Source organism: Sphaeramia orbicularis, chromosome 20 (assembly GCF_902148855.1).
Source record: "Sphaeramia orbicularis chromosome 20, fSphaOr1.1, whole genome shotgun sequence".
Taxonomy (NCBI): Eukaryota; Metazoa; Chordata; class Actinopteri; order Kurtiformes; family Apogonidae; genus Sphaeramia; species Sphaeramia orbicularis.
This window is the reverse complement of record NC_043976.1, coordinates 33688460-33712615: the sequence shown is the minus strand read 5'-3', so window position 1 is coordinate 33712615 and position 24156 is coordinate 33688460. Positions and strand designations below refer to the sequence as shown.

General features: G+C 34.6%; 1 protein-coding gene across 1 annotated transcript in view; it reads left to right on the top strand.

Annotated features, from left to right (window-relative positions):
* The window catches only part of LOC115411251 (phosphate-regulating neutral endopeptidase PHEX-like), a 73429-nt gene that overhangs the window by 21488 nt on the left and 27785 nt on the right, over positions 1-24156 (top strand). Inside the window, exons 6-13 of the mRNA XM_030123297.1 lie at positions 770-838; positions 13050-13166; positions 13285-13368; positions 15210-15352; positions 15519-15612; positions 16872-17000; positions 18580-18681; positions 21714-21791. Coding sequence (XP_029979157.1) covers positions 770-838; positions 13050-13166; positions 13285-13368; positions 15210-15352; positions 15519-15612; positions 16872-17000; positions 18580-18681; positions 21714-21791 — 816 coding nt within the window. The remainder of the gene's footprint in view (positions 1-769; positions 839-13049; positions 13167-13284; positions 13369-15209; positions 15353-15518; positions 15613-16871; positions 17001-18579; positions 18682-21713; positions 21792-24156) is intronic.

The window sequence follows — 24156 nt, the reverse complement described above, 5'->3', positions numbered from 1 at the left end:
CAGGTACAACGAAATTAAAAACAGTGCAATCGTTCTAGGTGCCATAAAAAATTATAAATAATATATATAAAAGAGTATAAAAGCTAAAATATAAAATAAAAACCTTGATTGCATAAATATCTAAAAAAAAAAAAAAAAAGCAGCATAAAAAAAAACAGTGTCACTAAAACTATAAAAGACACATAAAAAAATCATCATATACTCTGGACAACATTCAGCATTCCACATAATTAATTAAAGAGGATTAATAATATGTATTAGTAAGCAAATAAATGTTCTTGTCTCATTTCAATGATATTATCTGTCATTTAAGCAATCAAAGTCATAATATCTGAGCCAAAGCAGCAGATTTTTTAATTCATTTATTTTGTTTGACATTTATTGGGATGAAAATAAAATGGTTAAATGGTATTAGCTGTAATTACCTCTAGTGCTGATGACAGACTAATCATAAAACACAGAATATCCAATCTTCTAATCTGTTCTGCACATGCATGACTCAGTGTGGGATATCTCCATTTCAATTCACAGAAAAAAAAAAAAAAAACAACTTAAAAAGAACCTCCTGGAAATTGAACTTTTTTTTTAGTACATTGCAAATAGCAGTCATGTCCTGCTAGGTAGAAAATCAAACTTCAAGTCTTATGTGCAGGAAAAAATGTAATCTCTGGACCGAACGATACAAAACAACCGGCAGTTACACAGTAGAAGGCTGTGGTTTATTACAGCAGAGGAAGTTAAAGCACCTGTGCTCTCTGTCTTCATGTAGCTCGATCAGGCGTCCTTGTCGTTGCCCTCCAGGGAAGACTACATCACCAACACTTCCTCTGCCAAGGCGGTGAGTTTCTGCGTCATCTTTCACCCCCTGTCATTTCAAAATTCCTCATCTTGTACGAGCTATTTCCTTTTTTTTTTTTTTTTTTTTGCTTGAGTGAAAAATAGCTGAAGAGGGGGAAAAAAATCCACATGAAACATCAGCGATCGGGTTTTATATATTTAGAGCAGGAGTGTCTATTGGTACTCAAAGGGTTAAATGTGACAAAGTGACCCTTTAGGACTGGGGTGTCCAACTCATTTTGGTTCAGGGGCCATATTTAGCCCAATTTGATGTCAAGCGGGCCAGGCCAGTAAAATAATGACTTATTAACCTACAAATAATGACGAATCCAAGTTTTTCTTTTTGTTTTAGTACAAAAAAACCCCAATTCAATTATGAAAATATTTACATTTTACAAAAAAAACATGTGGATAACCTGAAAAAACAGAAATTTCATTTGAAAAAATAGTGCAGTTTTAACAATATTATGCCTCGACTTATTATTTATACATGTACATTTACACACAGTGTTACATAAATATTTGGTAACAGGCAGAATATTGTTAAAATTTTGGAGTTTGGAACTAAAATTTGAACAATTTCTACAATATTACATCTGTTATTATTAACACAACTACAGATCACAGTGGATCCATAAATGCACAAAACATTTAGTAACAGGCAGAATATTGTTCAAATTGCACATTTCGGGTTGTTCATCTTTGGGTTTTTTTACGTATTTATTTGCGTTTTATTGTGGAAAAAGTAGTTTTGTAAATGTAAATATTTTCACAGTATAATCTTATTTTTTTCACTTACATTTTTTCCACAAAATTTTTCACAAAGAAAATTTGTAGTTTTCATTATTTATGGGTTATTGTGTTGTTATTTTGACTGTAGATCACATTGGTCTGTATGTGGAACCTGAACCAAAATGATTTGGACAACCTGGACTGTTCAGGTTAATTTTTGCACTTTCATCCCGCGGGCCAGAATGGAACCTTTGGCGGGCCAGATTTGGTCCCCCGGCCACATGTTTGACACCTGTGCTTTAGGATTTTTTTTTTTTCCAAAATTATCCAATTTTGATATCAAGATTTCAAAAAGCTATAGCTGATTTATTTGATTGTTTTTTTTCTTTCTATAATATTATTATTAGTTGTTTCTTTGAGTGTGTATTTTGTATTTCTCTTTATGTACAGGGTGGGGAAGCAAAATTTACAATATTTTGAGGCAGGGATTGAAAGACAGTGTATGACCAATGAGTTTATTGAAAGTCATGAGAATTTATTTGCCACAAGAAAATTGACATAATAGAAAATGTTTTTATTCTGTGTCCTCCTTCTTTCTCAATAACTGCCTTCACACGCTTCCTGAAACTTGCGCAAGTGTTCCTCAAATATTCGGGTGACAACTTCTCCCATCCTTCTTTAACAGTATCTTCCAGACTTTCTCGTAATAGTTTTGCTCATAGTCATTCTCTTCTTTCCATTATAAACAGTCTTTATGGACACTCCAACTATTTTTGAAATCTCCTTTGGTGTGACGAGTGCATTCAGCAAATCACACACTCTTTGACGTTTGCTTTCCTGATTACTCATATGGGCAAAAGTTTGTGAAAAGGTATGGATAATAGTGTTAGGTATGATTATGACATCAATATATCTTTGGTTTCAAAACAATTGATGTAGTGCCTGCTGAGAAAAAACAACTAAATGTTCATTGTAAATTTTGCTTCCCCACCCTGTATATACTCTCTATGTGCCTTGTTGTTTGTTTGTAAATTGTTGTCTTGGTTACAAGAAGAAAATGTCAATAAATACATGTGAAAAAAATAAAGAAAAAAAAGCTGTATCTTGGAAGTGGTTAGAGATAAAGTCATACTGTAAATGGCAAAAATATTGTGTATGATGCAAAGTTTATGATGGGAGTAAATGTACTCATCTAATTTGCATATTGTGATATCACAGAGCAGCGGCCATATTAGATTCTGTAACATTTAGGCCATTTCTCAATACGCAGTCTTGCCTGTTCTTCCGTTCTCACGTTCTCGTGAAACGTCATCAGTCACGACCCAAGTTCTGTTCTACAGCTGCAACCGATTAATCGATTAGGTGCTTGAAGTGATTGGAAAAATTCACGATTCGATTAATCAATTCGAATTGATTGAAGGGAAATATTCTATTGCAGTTTTCCTGAATTGAAGCTTCTTTGTGCGTCACAGTAAGTGTCCGTGTGAAACACAACAGTGGAACAAATGTTTAACAGCAGAGAAATGAAGGAAACAAAGCTTTGATTCAGGAGAATTGTGGTTGAATGATTTTTTTGGATCACTTTGAGTCGATTAATCGGTTGCAGCTCTATTCTGTTCCAATTGCAAGTTCGCATAAACCAAGAACGCATGGAATACCAGGATGTTGTTCTTGTCAGCTAGCTTAAACCAAGAATGCACTGGTTGGTGACTCGTGTAGACTTGGCTTGTGAAATAATTCCCAAGATGCAGTTCGTGCCGGCAGCTGGGTCCGGCTGAAAAGACGAAATGTATTAGAGTTTTGAAAAATATGCAAAATGTATAAATGACATGTAAGAACTAGTACAAGCGTATTGAAATCAAATCGAGTGACATTGCGGTGATTTGAGGAAAATACGTTTGGGAGCAGATGGCAGAAATACAGCAGAGAGAGGGAGATAAGTTCACAAGTACACAGCTGTTCAATTACAGATTGACTTGCGTGGTTTGGAAGTCTGTTCTCTGGGGCCGTTCTTACCAAGACCATACTCGCCGAGTTTGCAAGACCGTACTCTACGTTCTTGATTTTGAGAAACGGCCTCAGTAAAATTGAACTTTGAATATATTTACATGGCTGTTTTCTTCGTGTGTTTGTTTTTTTGTCATCTTATCCTTAAAATGAATTAACTTAAGCATTAGTAGAAAGTAAAATACAGTAGGTTATAGTAGTTTTTTAGCCACGCAGCAGAGTAGCCAAATCTGTTCTTACCTATCAAAACTAAAACATACATCAAACATACAGACATACATAAAACAAACATCAAAACAACAATAAACTTTATTTTACTGAACCAGCTCGGGACCACGCCATTAACCCAGAAAGACCCAAACATACACCAGCAACCAAAATATTTTATCGATATAAAAAGTTTGATACCTGTTGATCCACTAATCCTATCAATCCATGTAAATAATTGGTGTAAAATACAGTTTGTCGTCTTTTCATGGTCATCAGATATGACTCATTTGGATGGTCAGAGGCTCCATAGTTACCATGGAAACACCATTGTCTTCTACAACATTGATTCACCAGTAAAACCCATGGAGTTTGATCGATGACAGTGGATGGAGACACTGGGTTTATGTTAACATAATGAGAGATTTAACTGAAAAAGTCCCTATTTCCTCCATTTTCTCTGTTTTTGATGTAATAACCCTCAACTTTAATTTGAACTTTTGTGGACATCAATCCTGATCAGTAAATTAAAAGTAGGGAAATATCTGATTTTAACTTGAGAATGCAAAATACTGAGCATAACATTAGAACAAATGGGGATAAATCACTTAAGAAAAGTTAAAACTAGAGTAAAAAAAAAAAAAAAAAGATTTGGGGACTGGCACAAATGTAGCTCTGGGTCTTTATGGGTTAAACTGGATTTTCTTCTTCACTTTGAGTAGAAACATGCCCTAGAATGGTGTTAGGATTGAAGAGGTACATGTCCACCATTTAATGAATAGAACAGAATGCCTTTATTGTCATTATACATATGTACAACGAAATTAACCCTTTCATGCACAAATTACGAGAACCTTAATCAAGATTTTTTTTCCCTGAGTGTTTTTCTTCCTCTTTAGGCATGAAAAAAACAATGCAATTAAAAATTTTCTCATGAAAAATAAATAAATAAATAAACAAAAAAAAATATAAAAAACAAAAAATAAAGTTAAAAAGCACATACTACTACTACTACTAATAAGAAAAATGATCTTATGAACCTATTTTACATGAAGTTGCAAAAATGTCCATTCAGCTGGATACCTTGCATTTAATTTTTGAAACGAAGAAACATGTATTTACAGATAAATTGTGTGAAAACTGGGGGGGGTTGTAGTTCTGGGGGTGAGAGTATGCTCAGGGGAGATCTACACAATGTTACCAATTCATGTCAGAAAAGATATGTAGTGTCTTAAAACTTTAATAAAGATATGTGCAAAAACAAACAAACAAACAAACAAACAAACAAATCCATGAATATATAAGAAAACTGTAGCTGTAGAATAGCTGTCCACTGTAGTGACCAGTATACATGAAAGGGTTAACAGAGACAACTCTCTAGTGGTGCGTAGTGCAAAACAGTTTAAAAGAAAAGAAAGTGTAAATATATATACAGAATAAAAACAAGCATGTCACCAACCAAGAAACAGTAGAGATAAATATATATTGCACTGTGACCCTGGCTGGACACTAAGGATATATGTTAACCCTTTCATGCATAGTGGTCACTACAGTGGACAGTTACTCTACAGCTTTAATCTTGTATATTCATGGGTTTTGTTGTTTTAGTTCCATATCAACCAACACAGTGGACACTTATGCATCACCTCATAAACTGCATTTCATACCATTATTGTAACTTTGCTGTTCTTGATTGGTTCTTGAGTGGAAATCAATTGTTAATATTTATTTTTTGCATATTATCTCCATGAAATGAGTAATAACTAGTATTAGAATACGTTAAAATGTGAGAAAACATCAGATTAGCTGCATTAAACATGGTTTCATTTCACTGTTTTCATAACACTTTATGATATTGTGCTTTAAATACATGTTTCTTTGCTTCAAGAATAAAATTCATGGTGTAGCTGAGTGGACATTTTTGTAACTCCATGAAAAACAGGTTGATTAAAAAAAAAAAAATTAAATCACATTGTTTTATTTTTCATGCCTGAAGAGGAATAACAACACTCAGGAAAAAAAAAGGTTGATTAAGGTTCTAATAATTCACGCATGAAAGGGTTAAATATATATCCTTATTTGAGTGGGTGGGTTATGGTGGGTGGTGGTAACAAAATTTGACAGCTCTGTCAGGAGCTTTGGTCTGTTTCATTCAGTTTTGTCGCTTGTTGTAATATTGCAACTTCAGCACTTAAAGGGTTAACTGTAGGGGCGACAAATATTGATTGCTCTACTAACAGCAGCTTGATTGAGTGTAAAAAGAAAGTATGTACTGGCTCAGTGGAACTCCCTCACAGCCTACGGAGCCGGGTTTCTCAACCGGTGGGTCGTGGTCCAAATGTGGGCTGTGGGCTCATTCGGAAGGAGATGCCGAGTGTGTGGTTTTGAAATGATTGAAATGTTAGGTTTTCAGAGCTTGGAAATATGATGTCAGAAAAGACGAGGGCGGAAAGACGGAAATTCAACACTAGCATCCTAATTAGTAGGCTAAAACAGCATGCAACATTTTTTTAGCATGTCTTAAACCGCAGTGTGAAGCCAGTAGTATGTGAATTGTATGGTGTATACTGCAGTCAGAAAGAATTGGACCAAAAGTACTGGGACTAGGGGTTAAAGGTTGTATTCTGGACAGTTTCAGTGTTAATGAGAATGTATCGGCTAACCTGAGGCTAGTTAGCTTAAGTTCCGATCACATGTATAGAGGGTATGCACATGACGTCACTGCTAGCGGAAGTTGCCTTGGTTACGTCCACTGAGTAGCAGAAAGAGGGAGGTGAGTAGCAGCTTTGGCTTGAATACTGCGAAAACTTTAGAACAATCGAAAAAATAGGACCAATGGCCCTGTAGCTTACCGGCCAAATTAAAAGCTTTGGGAAATGTATCCAGATGCCATTTATTATCACCCAGTTCTGTGTATTTATTATATTACAGAAATAGCCCATGTTTTGGTCATATTCCAATCAGATCTGTAAAAAATTCTAATTCCACCTTGATATCATTGATACTTATTGATTTATTGGATCAATCCACTTCTTATCTGTTATAATGGGAAAATTTTTCAAAGTCGCACCAAATCCAGAATCAGATCTGGATTGAAATAATTACAATTCCTTGTGTTGACATCATCATACAGAAGCTGTATACCAAGTTTGAAGTCAATCAGAACTGGAGTTTCGGAGAAAAAGACGATTGAAATGTTTTCCCCATAAGAGCCCATGTTAAATTTTCCGTAAGTTCCCGGATCCAGAAGAAGATCCTGATCAGCATGTGGACATTATGTTTTGGTCATCTCCCCATCAGGGCTGGACTGTAGGAATTTACACTGGATATCATTTATATTTACTGAGTTATTGCATCGATCCACTTCCTGTCTCTTATAATGGGGACATTTTTCAAAGTGGTACCAAATCCAGAATCAGATCCGGATCCAAATAATTTCACTAACTTTTGTTGACATCATCACAAAGAAGCTGTATACCAAGTTTGAAGTCAATCGGAATTGTAGTTTCGGAGAAGACAATTGAAAGTTTTGTAACGGACGACAGATGACGACAGACTCTGCATGACGACAATAGCTTACGGCTTGTCGGCCGGTAAGCTAAAAATGGGGAAGAGCTGTTGTGCCATTGATTGCACAAACAGGTTTAAAAAGCACTCGGAGCTATCGTTTTAGTGGCGACCTAAAGCCAAAGACAGAAGAAGCAGATGGATCGCTGCAATTCGTAGAAATCACTGGAATCCAGGCAACGAAACCTGGATTTGTGTCAGCTAACGTTAATTTATGCTGTATTCTTGCGTAAAATCATACCTTAAATTACATATCGTTTTGGCTAACGTTACTTCTTAGTAAAGCTCTTAATGTTAGCATCTGTCATTTAGTTCTATATTTCATAACTGAAACGTTTTTGTCTTCAATTGTGTGATTCTGAACCTTGTGCTCTACATGATTTGTAAACTAGCTTAAACTGAGGCTGACCTAGTTTTCCAAATAAGGGGGTACTCTAGCACAAAGCTGTTGTAGATGTGTTGTATCAAGTATTTGATGTTAACTCTACTTAAATCTCCACAGTACCAGTAGATCATCCACTCACTTGGGTCAATACTAAGGGTTCAACTCCAGTAAATCAGTAGTGAACTATGAGCACTACTGCTGGGCCTTTACCTTGGAAATCACCGCCAAGAAAATACATCTGCACTGACAGAAAACCTCAAAAACAATAATATGTTGAATTGAAAGCCCTCACCAGCTGTAATTGTCTAATTAACGATGACGAGGATGTCAACAACTCTTTGTCTTTTGTATGCTTTCAGCCTTTGCATTGGGTATTTTCCCGGTGTTGAAATCAGGTTCATATAAATGACAGGATAGGTGATTTCCGGCCACATATCAATGTTCATAGACCACTTGTTGTTTGGTAGCTTGTATGGATCCATGTCCAGTCCAGTTGTCTTTAATTTCATGTTATATTCCACATTTTTCCCAGTCTCGCTGTAGTTACTGCTATACTCCGCCATGTTGAGCCGGTTTGTTTTTGCCACTCAGTCTGACTTAGAGGGGAAGTGACGTATCTGCATTCCCTCTATTACTATTTAGCCAGTCGTATCATCGCTGAACATTCTAAAATTGAGAATCTTTTTTTTTTCACTTATGTTTTTATTAAAATTTTATAGACATACAGTCATCAAAAACAACAAAAAACAAACACACAGACCATGCTTGGGTACACTACACGACACTACATCCACATTATTCAGTCCTCCATCATTACGGGTTCTGTAATCACTCCATTTATTCCATTTTTTGTCCATTTGTGCTTCTTGTAGTCGCAGTTTGAGTTATTTTTTTCCATTGTATATATTTCTTCAATAATTGTGATCCATTGGTCCTTTGTTGGTGGTTCTGTCTTTCCCCAGTTCCTTGTACAGTCTACTCTCGTTATACCGCCAACTTCCGTTCAGGGCCAAATTGGCGGTATAGCGAAAATGGCGTTACAACGGGTTGCGTCCATAATGTGCATGTCTTCACTATATGATGTCTATGCTGCCTCCGTTAACCCGTTCTAATTGCGTTTCTAAATAAATCTTGATTCTGTTATGTTGTAAGGGATCATTTAAAGTGGGGAAACATTTTAAGCATTATTATACCGTGTCGGGAAATGACACCCCATTATCTTGAGGCTTTGGCTTAATCCCACGTCCTCTTCCCGACATCCTGACCTACTGAGTGTTCTGCGATAAATGAACGGTGGCCGTTCCGTAGACCTACTCGTAGCTTGTCGCGATCAGCGTCTGGCGCGTTTGTTTCAGTGCATTGTTTAAAATTTATGTGTACTCGATGGCAATCACGCTGGCGGTATAACGGTCGGGAAATCAATGGTATAAGTGTTGTTTGTGCATGGAACTGGGCTGGCAGATGGCGATAGGCGGAAATGGCGGTAGCTAATGGAATAATGCATTGGGGATTTTTGTGCAATGGTTTTGGTCGGCGGCGAGCGAAAATGGCGGTATAACGGCGGGCGGTTTAACAAGAGTAGACTGTAATAGCTTTTTTGGCAAGCCACTAAAACTAACCAAGTATATGTCGTTTCCTACTACTTTTCCATCAAAGTTACACAAATTCAGTATAAGACGGGTCAATTTGACTTAAATCTACAAAAAGTTATGTGTTTGCTCCATAGTTCGGCTTCATAAGAGACTGGGAAGCTGCTGTAAATGACATTTTTCTCCCAAAACGATCATTTTATTAATGTTAGTGCACCATAAATTGCTAATCTATGAATAAAACGTTAAAGATCATCACAGTTCGTTGGATTATTAGAAAATAAACAGTTTTTAGTAAATAGTGGTTCATTCAGGAACTCCATTCCAATAGATCAGACTCTCCAAGGCTGTGACATGATTACACATGGAGATGAGAATCTTCCATCTTCAGTCTATACATATTTGACTGGACACCATGAATAGTTTAAATATCCCATCATGCAATGCAGTTGTGAGAACTGACAGTGCAGAATGTGACCAGAATCCAGTAGCAGGTAATCAGTATTCAGTGGTATTACAGAGGCGATGGTAGATGTGGGCTTGATCAACCCCACCCACCCATAGGTGTAAATGTGAGAGTGGTAGTGATAAGTAGTATTTACTAGTAATACAATTGTTTCCTATAGAAATGCATTGAATTCTTCTATGTAAATATTTAAATTCCGAGTTTTTTGCCACACTCTGGTAGAAACATCTCAGTCTATGTAGCACCTGTGTACACCAGACTTTCCAGTTACGCACTTAGCAGTATTCTGAAGATATTTACAGAGGGATTTGTTAATAAATCATTCCTGGCCTGATTCATGTGGCATTTTAATAAAAAAAATATGGCGAAAATTTATTTTTTTAAGGCTATGGGCAGTATATTTTGATTTCCTTGGTAATGAAAGCAGATATCCTGAAATCAAATCCCTCTGTAATTTTATTTTCCTCTTTTATGTGAACAAAACAAAAAAATAATTTTGCACCTGACTTTATTATATGTTCAGCTCTATCTACCGAAAATGTATGCAACATTGTGCATATTTAATGAGATTATGCCTAATTTACATAGTTAAACATACAAATTTCAAAAACTTGTAGTCAACATGTAGCCAAAAAATATGTTAAAAATTGATTTTTTTTAAGGCTCTGGGCAGTATACTTTTATTTCCAAGGTAATGAAAACAGATATCCTGAAATCCCTCTGTAATTTTTTATTCATCTTATGTGTGAACAAAATGAAAAAAGATTTTTGCACCTGACTTTATCATATGTTCAGATCTATCCACCAAAAATGTATGCAACATTGTGCATATTTAATGAGATTATGCCTAATTTGTATAATTAACCCTTTCATGCATAGTGGTCACTTCAGTGGACAGCTATTCTACAGCTGGGCTCTCGTTTTTTTCATTGATTTTTTTGTTCTTTTCTTTGGTTTTGTTTTTTTCCCTTTCTTTTTTTTTTTTTTTTTTTTTTTAACACATATCTTTATTAAAGTTTTAAGATACCACATATCTTTTCTGACATGAATTGGTAACATTATGTAGATCTCCCCTGAGCATAAACCCCCAGAATCACAAGCTCTCCCAATAGTTTTCACACAATTTATCAGGAAATACATGTTTCTGTGCGTCAAAAATTAAACGTGTGGTGTCCAGCTGAGTGGACATTTTTGCAACTTCATGAAAAATAGGTTCAAAAGAATTTTTTTTTTCATTATCCTTTTTTTATGTATTTTAAAATTTTTTACAATTATTTTTATTTTATTTATTTTTCAGAAGAAAATTTTCAATCGCATTGTTTTTTTTTCATGCCCAAAGAGGAATAAAAACACTCAGGAAAAAATTTGGATTAAGGTTCTCATAATTCGTGCATGAAAGGGTTAAACATACACATTTCAAAAACTTGTAATCCTTTTTTTTCATACTTGTGGAAGTAATCAACTGAGGAAATGTTACCCTATTCACCTGCTGTGTCTCGCCTTCAGCTTATTATGATACAGAAATGTTTTAGAACATTACCATACAGTACAAATTCATATATTCATATAAATTCTATGGGATGGGTCAGTTTTCCATACTAGCAAATTGACCCGCGGGTCACAATTCCATATAGAAAAGTGACCCGGGGGTCAGATTTCCATGGGGTCAGTATTCTACATGACACCAGGCAGTATAGTCCATTGCCATAGTAACGGTGAAATTTGGTTGAGAGGTGACAGGTTTGGTTGTTTAGGATGATGTTGAAATGCAGATAGTCTTGTTAACACAGATTTGCATCCATTGAAAATTAAAAACAGATTGAAACCCAGAGCTAATGAAACCATCAAACCTGAAAAATCTTTGAGAATCAAGTCATGTTTCCTAAGTCTCGCTTTTTTGTATAAGTTACATTTATTATTTTATTTTTATTTTATTTTATTAATCTGATAAAAAAAAAAAAAAAAAAAAAAAATCAGCAGCAACTGTTTGTGATGTTGTTGATGAAGTTTATGATGCAAATAGAGAAATATGCTTGAATGTCAAATGTGATTATTTTCAATTAAAGTGATCTGAGACTAGAGATTAAATTAGAATAGAATAGAATAGAATAGAATAGAATAGAATAGAATAGAATAGAATAGAAAAATTGAGATTAAATTAGATTAGGTTAGATTACAATAGTTTAGATTTGATTAAATTAGATTAGAGTAGTTTAGAATAGTTGAGATTAAATTAGATTATATTACAATAGTTTAGAATAGTTGAGATTAGATTAGAATAGAATAGTTTAGAATAGGTGAGATTAAATTAGATTAAATTACAATAGTTTAGATTAGATTAGATTAGATTAGATTAGAATAGTTGAGATTAAATTAGATTACATTACAATAGTTTAGATTGGAATAGATTAGATTAGATTAGTGGAGATTAAATTAGATTAGATTACAATAGTTGAGATTAGATTAGAATAGTTGAGATTAAATTAGATTACATTACAATAGTTTAGATTGGATTAGATTAGATTAGATTAGATTAGAATAGTTTAGAATAGTTGAGATTAAATTAGATTAGATTACAATAGTTTAGAATAGTTGAGATTAGATTAGAATAGAATAGTTTAGAGTAGTTGAGATTAAATTAGATTAAATTACAATAGTTTAGATTAGATTAGATTAGATTAGATTACAATAGTTGAGATTAAATTAGATTACATTACAATAGTTTAGATTGGATTAGATTAGATTAGAATAGTTTAGAATAGTTGAGATTAAATTAGATTAGATTACAATAGTTTCGATTAGATTAGAATAGAATAGTTCAAAATAGTTGACATTAAATTAGATTACAATAGTTTAGATAGATTAGATCATATTAGATTAGATTAGATTAGATTAGATTAGATTTTATTGATCCTACAATGGGGAAATTCAATGGTCAAGGCAGCAACAGAATAAAGTGCAAGGCAGAACGTGTACATGCATGAATATAGTGCAAAAAAACAAAACAAAAAAACAATCAATATAAAAGAAAAAAAAAAACTATACAGACTATATACATATTTACAACATACAACATTTGGAAGAATCCTTACCATACAGTCTATAGTAGGCCTTGAATTCACTTTGTTTTGCCGTTCATCTATTATTTGTCCGTAAATGTCAGTATAAAACAGCCTGCTGGCAGTAATAGAGTTGCAGAATACACCACAAAACATTACATACTGTGTCACTCTCTCTTTTCTCCTCTGTCTTTCTCTAGTACCGTGCAGCCCTGCTGAGTTTGATGGTGGATACAGCCGTCATGCTGGGCGCTCCGGAGAAAGCAGCGCTGACCCAGATGGAAAAGGCTCTTGACTTCGAGACCAAACTGGCTCATGTAAAGATGTCAAGTCTGATAGATATAAAACAATATTGTGGTTAATGTATAGGAATGATCTGACAGGCTTAGACAAGTCAGTGTAATGTTGTCATCTAGTTTGTTACTGTGTTTGCAGATCCTGATTCCTTATGAAAATCGCACCAGTGAGAATATGTACAACAGACACCCACTTTCTTACCTGCAACAGAACATTCCACAGGTAACGTAAATGCATGGGAAGTTCACACTTAGTACTTCATAACACTTAACCCTTTAAACCCTTAGCCTAAAATGATCCGCCTGGACTTTTTTTCTTATAACCCCATCCCGCGAAGCTGTGGTTTGTTTCTTTGTTTGTTTGTTAACACTGTAGCAGCCAAGCTATTGGTTGAATTTATACCAAATTTGGTTTATAGATTGCCAGTGACCCAGAATAGATCTCATTACATTTTGGGAAAAGTAGGTCAAAGTTCACATTTTTTATGAATTTTTCAAATCTTTTTGTTTCCCCATTTATTTATAATGGGCAAAATTTCAACTGTCTATAAAAACATCAATTTTGTTTCAGTTTACTTCAAACTTGGCACATATATAGAGGCAATTGATATGCTGACATCAGCACACATGTAGACATGCTGACATCAGCTGGATCGATGCCAAAATGAGCTACAATATGTGCAAGGGGCAGGGTTTGTTGTGCCTGGCACCACTTGTTTACAGGTTATTATGATGATAATGAGAACAAATGGGGCTGAATGTGGCCCCTGAATTGAAGTGTTTTTGACATTTGATAGTTAATTTTATCGTTAATCGTTAATTTTTGCATTTCACGGGCCAGATTCAACCTTTTGGCGAGCTGATTTTGGCCCACGAGCCATATGTTTGACACCCTTTACATAGAGTTTAATTTTATATAAAACTGATGTTGTTTTCTAATATTCTATTTCATATTTTATCAATCTACATCTGGTTCAAGTCAATCACTTGCAAGGATAAAAATGACTTAACAAGTGGTGCCAGGCACAACAAACCCCGCCCCTCGCATGTATTGTAGCTTATTTTGGCATCAATCCAGCTGATGTCATCATGTCTATGCATGTGCTGATGTCAGCATATCAATTTCATCAATATATGTGCCAAGTTTGAAGTAAATTGAAACAAAATTGATGTGATATTTCGGCCATTATAAGTAAATGTGAGAAAAAAAAAGATTTTAAAAATTCATAAAAAATTTGAAATTTGACCTACTTTTCCTAAAATGTAATGACGTGTCTTATGGGTCACTGGCAATCTATAAACCAAATTTGGTATGAATTCAATCAATAGTTTTGCTGCTACAGACATTTGAAATTTCACTAATTGTAAGTAAATGGGGAAAAAAATAAATTTTAAAAATTCATAAAAAATGTGAAATTTGACATACTGTTCCCAAAATGTAATGAGATCTATTTTGGGCCACTGGCAATCTATAAACCCAATCTGGTATGAATTCAACCACTAGGTTTGCTGCTACAGACATTTGTAATTTCGCCCATTATAAGTAAATGGGGAAAAAAAAAAAGATTAAAAAAATTCATTAAAAATTTGAACTTTGACCTACTTTTCCCAAAATGTAATGAGAACTATTCTGGGTCACTGGCAATATATAAACCCAATTTGGTATGAATTCAACTGATAGTTTTGCTGCTACAGACATTTGAAATTTTGCCCATCATAAGTGAATGGGGAAAAAAAAAGATTTTAAAAATTCATAAAATATGTGAACTTTGACCTACAGTTCCCAAAATGTAATGAGATCTATTCTGGGTCACTGGCAATCTATAAACCCAATTTGGTATGAATTCAACCAATAGTTTTGCTGCTAGAGTGTTAACAGTCAAACAAACAAAGAAACAAACAGAACTAAAAACAATCCCCCTTGCCTCCGCTTCGGGGGACGGGGTAATAATGACTTTAACCTCCTGTATATACATTTTTGTTTTATTTGTCTGCAAATATACAACGTTGCCTCTTCACATTTGTTTGTTTTCTAACTCCTGTCTCTTCCTCCCTCTGTTGTAGTTCGACTGGGTGGGTTTTGTAAAAGCTGTCATGAAGTCTAAGACCGACCCGCCGCTCTCCATCTCTTCCTCTGAACGCGTTATCGTCCGAGCTCCTCAGTACTTCAAGGAACTTTTCAAGCTCATTAACACGACGGATCCAAGGTTTACACACACACATACACACACATTGAACTAGACATGACACACACAGAGTGATGAGCACACGCCGGAGCTTCAGGGCCTCTCATTATAAGTATATTACAGCATATAATGAGATTACACATATAGGCATTTAATTAATGTCAGTCTCTCCTCTCTGTCTCTTCAGGACTGTAGCTAACTACGTACAATGGAGGACAGTTTTTTCCAGAATCACCACTTTGAGCCGCCGTTTTCTCTACAGATACCTGGACTATGCTCGGGTTGGTAAACAATAGCATTTACGTGATATTTATTCCCTTTCACTATGTCTGTAGGGGTGTGTATTGGCAAGAATCTGGTGATATGATATAAATCACGATACGATATATCACGATACTGTTAAAAAGGCAATTTTTTTATTGGTTTTGTTTCTTTTTAAAAGATTATTTCCTGGAAAAATGGAATTCACACCAGAAATATGCACAAATACTAAACACATTTTTATTTGATCACAACAGGATCTAATGCTATATCACAAAAATTTCCTGTGTTAAAACTTAAATTATGTTTTACAGACATTACAATTACAAGACTTTTGCAGAATACTGTATATTGAAAATAAAATATTAACCCTTAAAGACCCAAACAGCAACCTGACCAAAACCATCTACTGATTTAAAATGTTTAATACGTGTTGATCTATTTATGCCATCAATACATGTAAATAATTGGCGTTAAGGCAGTTTTTCATCTTTTCATGGTCATTAAATATGATCCATTTGGATGCTCAGAGGCTCCATAGTTACCGTGGAAACATCGCCATCTTCTACAACATTGATTCGCAAGTAAAACCCATGGAGTTGGATCAATGACAGTGTTTATATTTTACTGAAAAAGTCACATTTTCTTCAGTTTTCTGTGTTTTTTTTATATAACAACCCTCAACTTTAGTCTGAGCTTTTTTGAACATCTACATTATCAGTGAATTAAATACAGGAAAATACTTGATTTTCACTGAAAAAATGCAAAATGCAGAAGATAATATTATAATAAATGGTGATAAATCACTTTTAAAAAAGTCAAATATAGAGAAAAAACTATTTTGGAAGTGCCACAAAAGTAGCACTGGGTCTTTATGGGCTATGATGGAATTTTATTTTGCTTTTATGTTATGCATTCCTACTTTATGCCTGAATTTAGTGCTCTATACTTACATGCTTTAAATGAGGTAAACATGTAAACACCTTCTATGATTCATGTAAACATTCCCTCTTTAAGCTCCTGAAATTCTCACATCTATAATTAAAGACGTGGGAAAGTTAAGTCATTTTGAGTCGTAAGGTTTTCTATTTCAAACCCACGGAGGGAGCTCTGAATGAATTATACAACACAATGAGAATATAAGTAATGGTATATGTCTAACCTTTCGTTATAGTTTAAAATATGTAAAATCGTGGAATTTCTCAGCCCATCTTCCCCCATTAATTAAGGTCAGTTCTAGGTTGTATCCCTGACTCTCTGACTCCCATCCTCCCACCAGGTGACCACAGGAACCACCTCTCTGACCCCACGCTGGGATAAGTGTGTCAACTATGTGGAGAATTCACTTGTTTATGCCACTGGGCGCCTCTTTGTCAACGCTCATTTCCAGGAGGACAAGAAACACATGGTGTGTATGACTTTAAATCATGTTGGAGGGTGTAATGACACATTCAGTGCAGGTTATTTGTGCTGTTAATATTGGGTCTTCATATTTTATGTCTATTTGTATTTTATTCTACTCAGAATTTTAAATTTCACAAAAAGTAAAATACAAATAGAACTATTTTCTTATTTTACTTTTTAGTTTTCGGAATTTGTATATTCGCTCTATTATTTTCTGATGTACTGGTTTTTTATTCATATTGTTGCACTGACTGGTGTATGATTTCATTACACACACTATAATAATATAGGCCATTCTATTCTATTCTATTCTATTCTATTCTATTCTATTCTGTATTCTTTTCTATTCTGTTCTATTCTATTCTGTATTCTTTTCTATTCTGTTCTAACGTATTGTTTTGTTTTGTTTTGTTTTGTTTTGTTTTGTTTTCTATTCTATTCTATTCTATTCTATTCTATTCTATTCTATTCTACTCTTCTGTATTCTATTCTGTTCTATTCTATTTTATTCTATTCTGTTCTCTTTTATCCTACTCTGTTCTGTTCTATTCTACTCTTCTATATTCTATTCTATTCTATTCTATTCTACACTTCTCTATTCTATGCTATTCTATTCTATTCTTCTCTTTTGTACTGTTCTATTCTATTCTATTTTATTTTTTATTTTTTTTCTGTTCTACCCAGTGTTCTATTCTATTCTATTCTATTCTATTCTACTCTTCTGTATTCTATTCTATTCTGTTCTATTCTATTCTATTCTGTCTTTTCCGTTTCTCTATTCTATTCTATTCTATTCTATTCTATTCTATTCTATTCTATTCTGTTCTGTTCTATTCTATTCTGTTCTACACTACTCTATTCTATTCTGTTCTTTTCTTTTCTTTTCTGTTCTATTCTATTCTATTCTATTCTATTCCACACTACTCTATTCTATTCTGTTCTTTTCTTTTATGTTCTATTCTATTCTATTCTATTTTTTTTTTTTTTTCTGTTCTACCCAGTGTTCTATTCTATTCTATTCTATTCTATTCTACTCTTCTGTATTCTATTCTATTCTATTCTATTCTATTCTATTCTGTCTTTTCCGTTTCTCTATTCTATTCTATTCTATTCTATTCTATTCTATTCTATTCTGTTCTGTTCTATTCTATTCTACACTACTCTACTCTATTCTATTCTGTTCTTTTCTGTTCTATTCTATTCTATTCTATTCTATTCTATTCCACACTACTCTATTCTATTCTGTTCTTTTCTTTTATGTTCTATTCTATTCTATTCTATTCTATTCTATTCTGTTCTTTTCTTTTATGTTCTATTCTATTCTATCTTATCCTATTCTCTATTCTATTCTGTTCTTTTCTGTTCTATTCTGTTCTATTCTATTCTATTCTATTCTATTCTATTCTATTCTATTCTATTCTATTGTACCACATTTCTGCACATTTATGGCAGTATGTTTATGTCTGTTTATTTTTTTTCTAAAATACTTTCTCGGGGTGTGGACACTACTATAGTCCACATTTAGTCGTCTCTCTCTCTCTGCTCCCGTGCCAGGCATTAACTTGTGTTTCCATGACTCCCAGATGGAGGAGTTGATTGACGGCATTCGCTGGGCGTTCATGGACATCCTGGAGAAAGAGAACGACTGGATGGATGAAGAGACGAAGCTGAAAGCGCTGGATAAGGCAAGAACAGACGCCTCCTTCGTCCCATATGTTTCTTTAAATTTCCTCCCGTTCTGCTATAAAAACTTAAAAGCTAGTTTCCTTGCCAAAAAAATAACTTCTCCGAGATGTATTTTCCCGTTGCTAGCGTAAACAGTATTCATAACAGCAGAAGTCCAAGCGGAAGAGTTGGTCGAGAATTTTCTGTGGGTCAAAGTCAGTAAACCCTTATGTTCTTTAGGTCAGGGCTGTCAAACTCATTTTAGTTTAGTTTAGGCCCACTTTGATCTCTGGACCAGCAAAATGATTATATGATAACCTATGAATAGTGTCAACTCTAAACTTTTCTCTTTATTTTAGTGTGAAAAAAGTAAAATTGCATACAACAAAAACCTTAACATCTACAAACTGTCCTTTAACCCTTTCATGGACACTGGTCACTACAGTGGACAGCTATTCTACAGCTGCTCTCATGTATATTCATGGATTTATTTTTTTTTTTTTTTTTACACATATCTTTATTAAAGTTTTAAGACACTACATATCTTTTCTGACATGAATCGGTAACATTATGTAGATCTCTACTGACCATAAACCCCCAGAATCACAAGCTCTCCCCATAGTTTTCTCACAATTTATCAGTAAATACATGTTTCTGTGTGTCAAAAATTAAAAGTGTGGTGTCCAGCTGAGTGGACATTTTTGCAACTTCATGAAAAATAGGTTCATAAGATTTTTTTTTTCATTATTTTTTCATGTATTTTTTTATTTTTTTTTTAAATTATTTTTGTTTTATTTTTTTAAATGTATTTTTCAGAAGAAAATTTTCAATCGCATTGTTTTTTTCATGCCTAAAGAGGAATAAAAACACTCAGGAAAAAATTTTGATTAAGGTTCTCATAATTCGTGCATGAAAGGGTTAATATTTTCATAATTTTATGTAAGTTTTTACAGTAAAACAAAGACAAAAATTTGGAGTTGTCATTATTTATAGGTGTAATGGAATATTATGTTTTTCGCATTAAACTAAGAAAATTTGGAGTCATTATTTATCGGTTATTATGCTATTATTTTAGTTGAGATCACGTTTTTCTGTATGTGGAACCTGAACTAAAACGAGTTCGACATCCTTGATTATTAATATCTTAAGTGTAATTTTTGCGCTTTGCAAATTCATCCCGTGGGCCGGACTGGAACCTTTGGCGGGCCGGTTTTGGCCCCTGGGCCACATGTTTGACATCCCTGACATAACACAAACACCTATGAACCTAACATATTTTTTTTAAAAAATGAAAGAAAAAACGGTTTTGTGTGGCAGGGCACCTTTAAGAAATTTCAGGTTGTTCATGTTAACCCTTTCATGCACGAATTATGAGAACCTTAGTCAAGATTTTTTTCTTCAGTGTTTAGCCATGAAAAAAACAATGCGATCGAGTTTTTTTTTTTTATCTATGGAGTTACAAAAATATCCATGCATTTAATTTTTGAAGTAAAGAAACGTGCTTAAAACCCAATATCAGAAAGTGATATGAAAACAATGAAATAAAAACATTTTTAATGCAGCTAATCTGATGTCTTCTCACATTTTAACATATTCTAATGCTAGTAATTACTCACTTCATGGAGATAATATGCAAAAAAAACCCTTCTTGTCTAACAAATAATTGGTTTACACTCAAACATGTAACTGCAGATCAGGTTTATCAAGACCAGTAAAGTTACAGTAATGATCTGAATTACAGTGTATGGGATGGTGCATAAGCGTCCACTGTGTTGGCTGATATGGAACTAAAACAACAAAACCCATTAATATACAAGAGAACAGCTGGAGAAGAACTGACCACTGGAGTGGACAGTGCATGAAAGGGTTAAAACTGGTCAGTGTGAGTTCATTACTATTCATGAGCTCCCCCAGGTGAGACCACGCCCACAGAATTCGTCTACCTACCTGAAAGCAATAAAACGTATTTAATGTAATGTATAAATAATTTAATGGAAAAAAAAGGAAGTAAACAAATATAGCTAAAATACAACCAGAAAACCAAAACAAATAAATTAGATAAGTTACTTTTGAGGCTCTGAAAATAAAAAGATTTTATTTAATGGTTTAATGATTATAATTTCTAAAAAGTTGATAAATTTTTTTCTTAAATCCTTTGAATTAAAGCTGAAAGTTCACTGTAGTTGTCTACAGAGGCAGCAATACAAAATACGTAATACAATAAAAAATACATACAGGGTGGGGAAGCAAAATTTACAATGAACATTTAGTTGTTTTTTCTCAGCAGGAACTATGTCAGTTGTTTTGAAACCAAACATATATTGATGTCATAATCATACCTAACACTATTATCCATACCTTTTCAGAAACTTTTGCCCATATGAGTAATCAGGAAAGCAAACGTCAAAGAGTGTGTGATTTGCTGAATGCACTCGTCACACCAAAGGAGATTTCAAAAATAGTTGGAGTGTCCATAAAGACTGTTTATAATGGAAAGAAGAGAATGACTATGAGCAAAACTATTACGAGAAAGTCTGGAAGATACTATTAAAGAAGAATGGGAGAAGTTGTCACCCGAATATTTGAGGAACACTTGCGCAAGTTTCAGGAAGCGTGTGAAGGCAGTTATTGAGAAAGGAGGAGGACACATAGAATAAAAACATTTTCTATTATGTATATTTTCTTGTGGCAAATAAATTCTCATGACTTTCAATAAACTAATTGGTCATACACTGTCTTTCAATCCCTGCCTCAAAATGTTGTAAATTTTGCTTCCCCACCCTGTATGTATTTGGACATGCAGACCAGTCACTAAAACATGTTAAAGGGGTAAAATAAGAACTAAAAACAAAATACAATTTATACATAAATATATAAAATACGTACAATATATTATATGAGCGCTGTACCTCACTCTCTGTTGCTTTTCAGTGGAATTGAATCTCCTTCAGTCTTTGCTCTGACTCTCAGTTTTCCTAAATGGATGGAACTGTGTGATCAGCCTGTAACAACAAACATTCGGTCTTCTGTTCTGTCTTCCGTGTCTCTTCAGGCTCATGCTGTCCTCGCTAAGGTCGGTTACCCCGAGTTCATTCTCAATGACACCTACCTCAATGAAGATCTAAAGCAGGTTTGTAGACTGAGCCTCGTCTCCTGTGAAAACAGCATGGACGCACCCTTTACGGTTTGACCTCGTCGGCTGATAGGTCATGAGCTATTGTGAAGGCGCTGTCTTCGTCTTCATTAGCAATTCCTTCGCACATCCTCTCCAATGAAACTAGTGGTCGGATTCATTTCAAATTTTATATGTGGCTTCCTTTGGATGATGTCTACAAAGTTTGTTCACAGTTTGGAGAAATTTAGATTATTGCATTTTTACATATTTTGGAAACATTCAAAATTTGACTTTACTTATCTCATAAAGACCCAAACAACCGAAATCGTCTACTGATCTAAAATGTTTAATAACTTCTGATCCACTAAACCTATTAACACTTTCAGTGCCATGGGCTGATTAAATCGGCTTTACGAAAACAACCTGTAAAGTGCCACGGGCCGATCAGATCGGCTTTGGAGAACACGCCATATTTGTGTACAAACAAACCATCCACCCCCATTTCTTTCTCACATTTCGATGACGTTCTTTCTGTGTCCGCCTTTTGAGACCAAGCAGACGGGAATTTGAGGTCACGCGACCGAATAATATTTTTATATCTTTTTAATGTTTCTTATTCTCCGGTGTTTCATCAGAGGGAGCCCTCCATGCCGGGGGGCGGCTGTGGACTCCGGGGGCTGTGGCGCCTTCTCTCACTGGGGTCCGCTCCTTTCTGGTGGGTGGGGGTCCCAGTTGGCCCTCTCCCACTAGTTGGGATGCGGGGCTGTGTTGCTGGTGCCTGGTCGCCGGGGTCGGCGGCTGCCTCCTGGTGCAGATGGCTCCCTGAGACAGCGCCTCCTAAATTGATGTTTTACTTTTACTTGTACATTTTTGTTCTGGTCTACCCGTGCTCAGTCAGTCTTCTTAAGTATGTGTGAGCTTGTGGGTTTGCATGTATATGTGTGTGTGTGTGTGTGTGTGTGTGTGCGGGTGGGTGTGGGTGGGGGGCGGTTCTGATTTTTAAACTGATATGTAAAGCACTTTGTGCTACAGTTTTTAATGTATGAAAAGTGCTATATAAATAAAGATTATTATTATTATTATTATTATTATTATTATTATTATTATTATTATTATAAATTATGCAAATTACGATCAATAATGAATCGGCTGCGTCCGGTGCGTTTTGGATCTAATCAGCAATTGGTCGGATGTTACCGAGCGGTTTCCTGCAGGATTCTTCAAATATTATAAAAACGACGTGAAATACTGAAAAACGGCCAAATTCTGTGGCACTTTTAAGGCTTATTAGCCCCTTAACTGTCTGGCACTTAAAGAGTTAATATGTTGAAATAATTGGTGTAAAATACAGTTTGTCTTCTTTTCATGGTCATCAGATATGACCCATTTGGACGTTCAGAGGCTCCGTAGTGAATGTAGAAACACCGTCATCTTCTACAACATTGATTCACTATTAAAACCCATGGAGTTGGATCAATGACAGTGGATGGAGACACTTGGTTTATGTTCAGTTAATGATATATTTTGCTGAAAAAGTAACTTTTTCTTCCATTTCCTGTGTTTCTGATATAGTAAACCCTCAACTTAAATCTGAGATTTTATTGATATCTACATTATCAGTGACTTAAATATGGGCAAATACATGATTTTTACTGAAACAATGCAAAATACAGAGGGTATTATTACAAGAAATGGTTATGAATCACTTCAGAAAGATTAAATTTAGAGGAAAAAATCATATGGGAACTGCCACAAAAGTAGCACTGGGTCTTTATGGTTTATAATGGTCCATATTTTGATGGCTTATAACATGGAAATGGTTACAGATATCAATATAGTTACTATTGAGCACTGATAGGAAGTCATATATGGACTACCATTTGGGTCCATGACCTTTGACCGTCAGTGACCTTGAAGGGTCAAAGTCAAGTGTTGAAATGTCTAGATTTCAACAATCTTCTTCTTTGAAACTATTGGTCGGATTCATTTCAAATTTTATAAGTGGCTTCCTTTGGATGATGTCTACAAAGTTTGTTCACAGTTTTGAGAAATTTAGATTATTGCATTTTTACATATTTTGGAAACATTCAAAATTTGACTTTACTTATCCCTTTAAGACCCAAACAACCGAAATCGTCTACTGATCTAAAAGGTTTAATAACTTCTGATCCACTAAACCTATTAATATGTTGATAATAATTGGTGAAAAATACAGTTTGTCATCTTTTCATGGTCATCAGATATGACCCATTTGAACGTTCAGAGGCTCCGTAGTGGACGTGGAAACATCGTCATCTTCTACAACATTGATTCACCAGTAAAACCCATGGAGTTGGATCAATGACAGTGGATGGAGACACTTGGTTTATGTTCAGTTAAT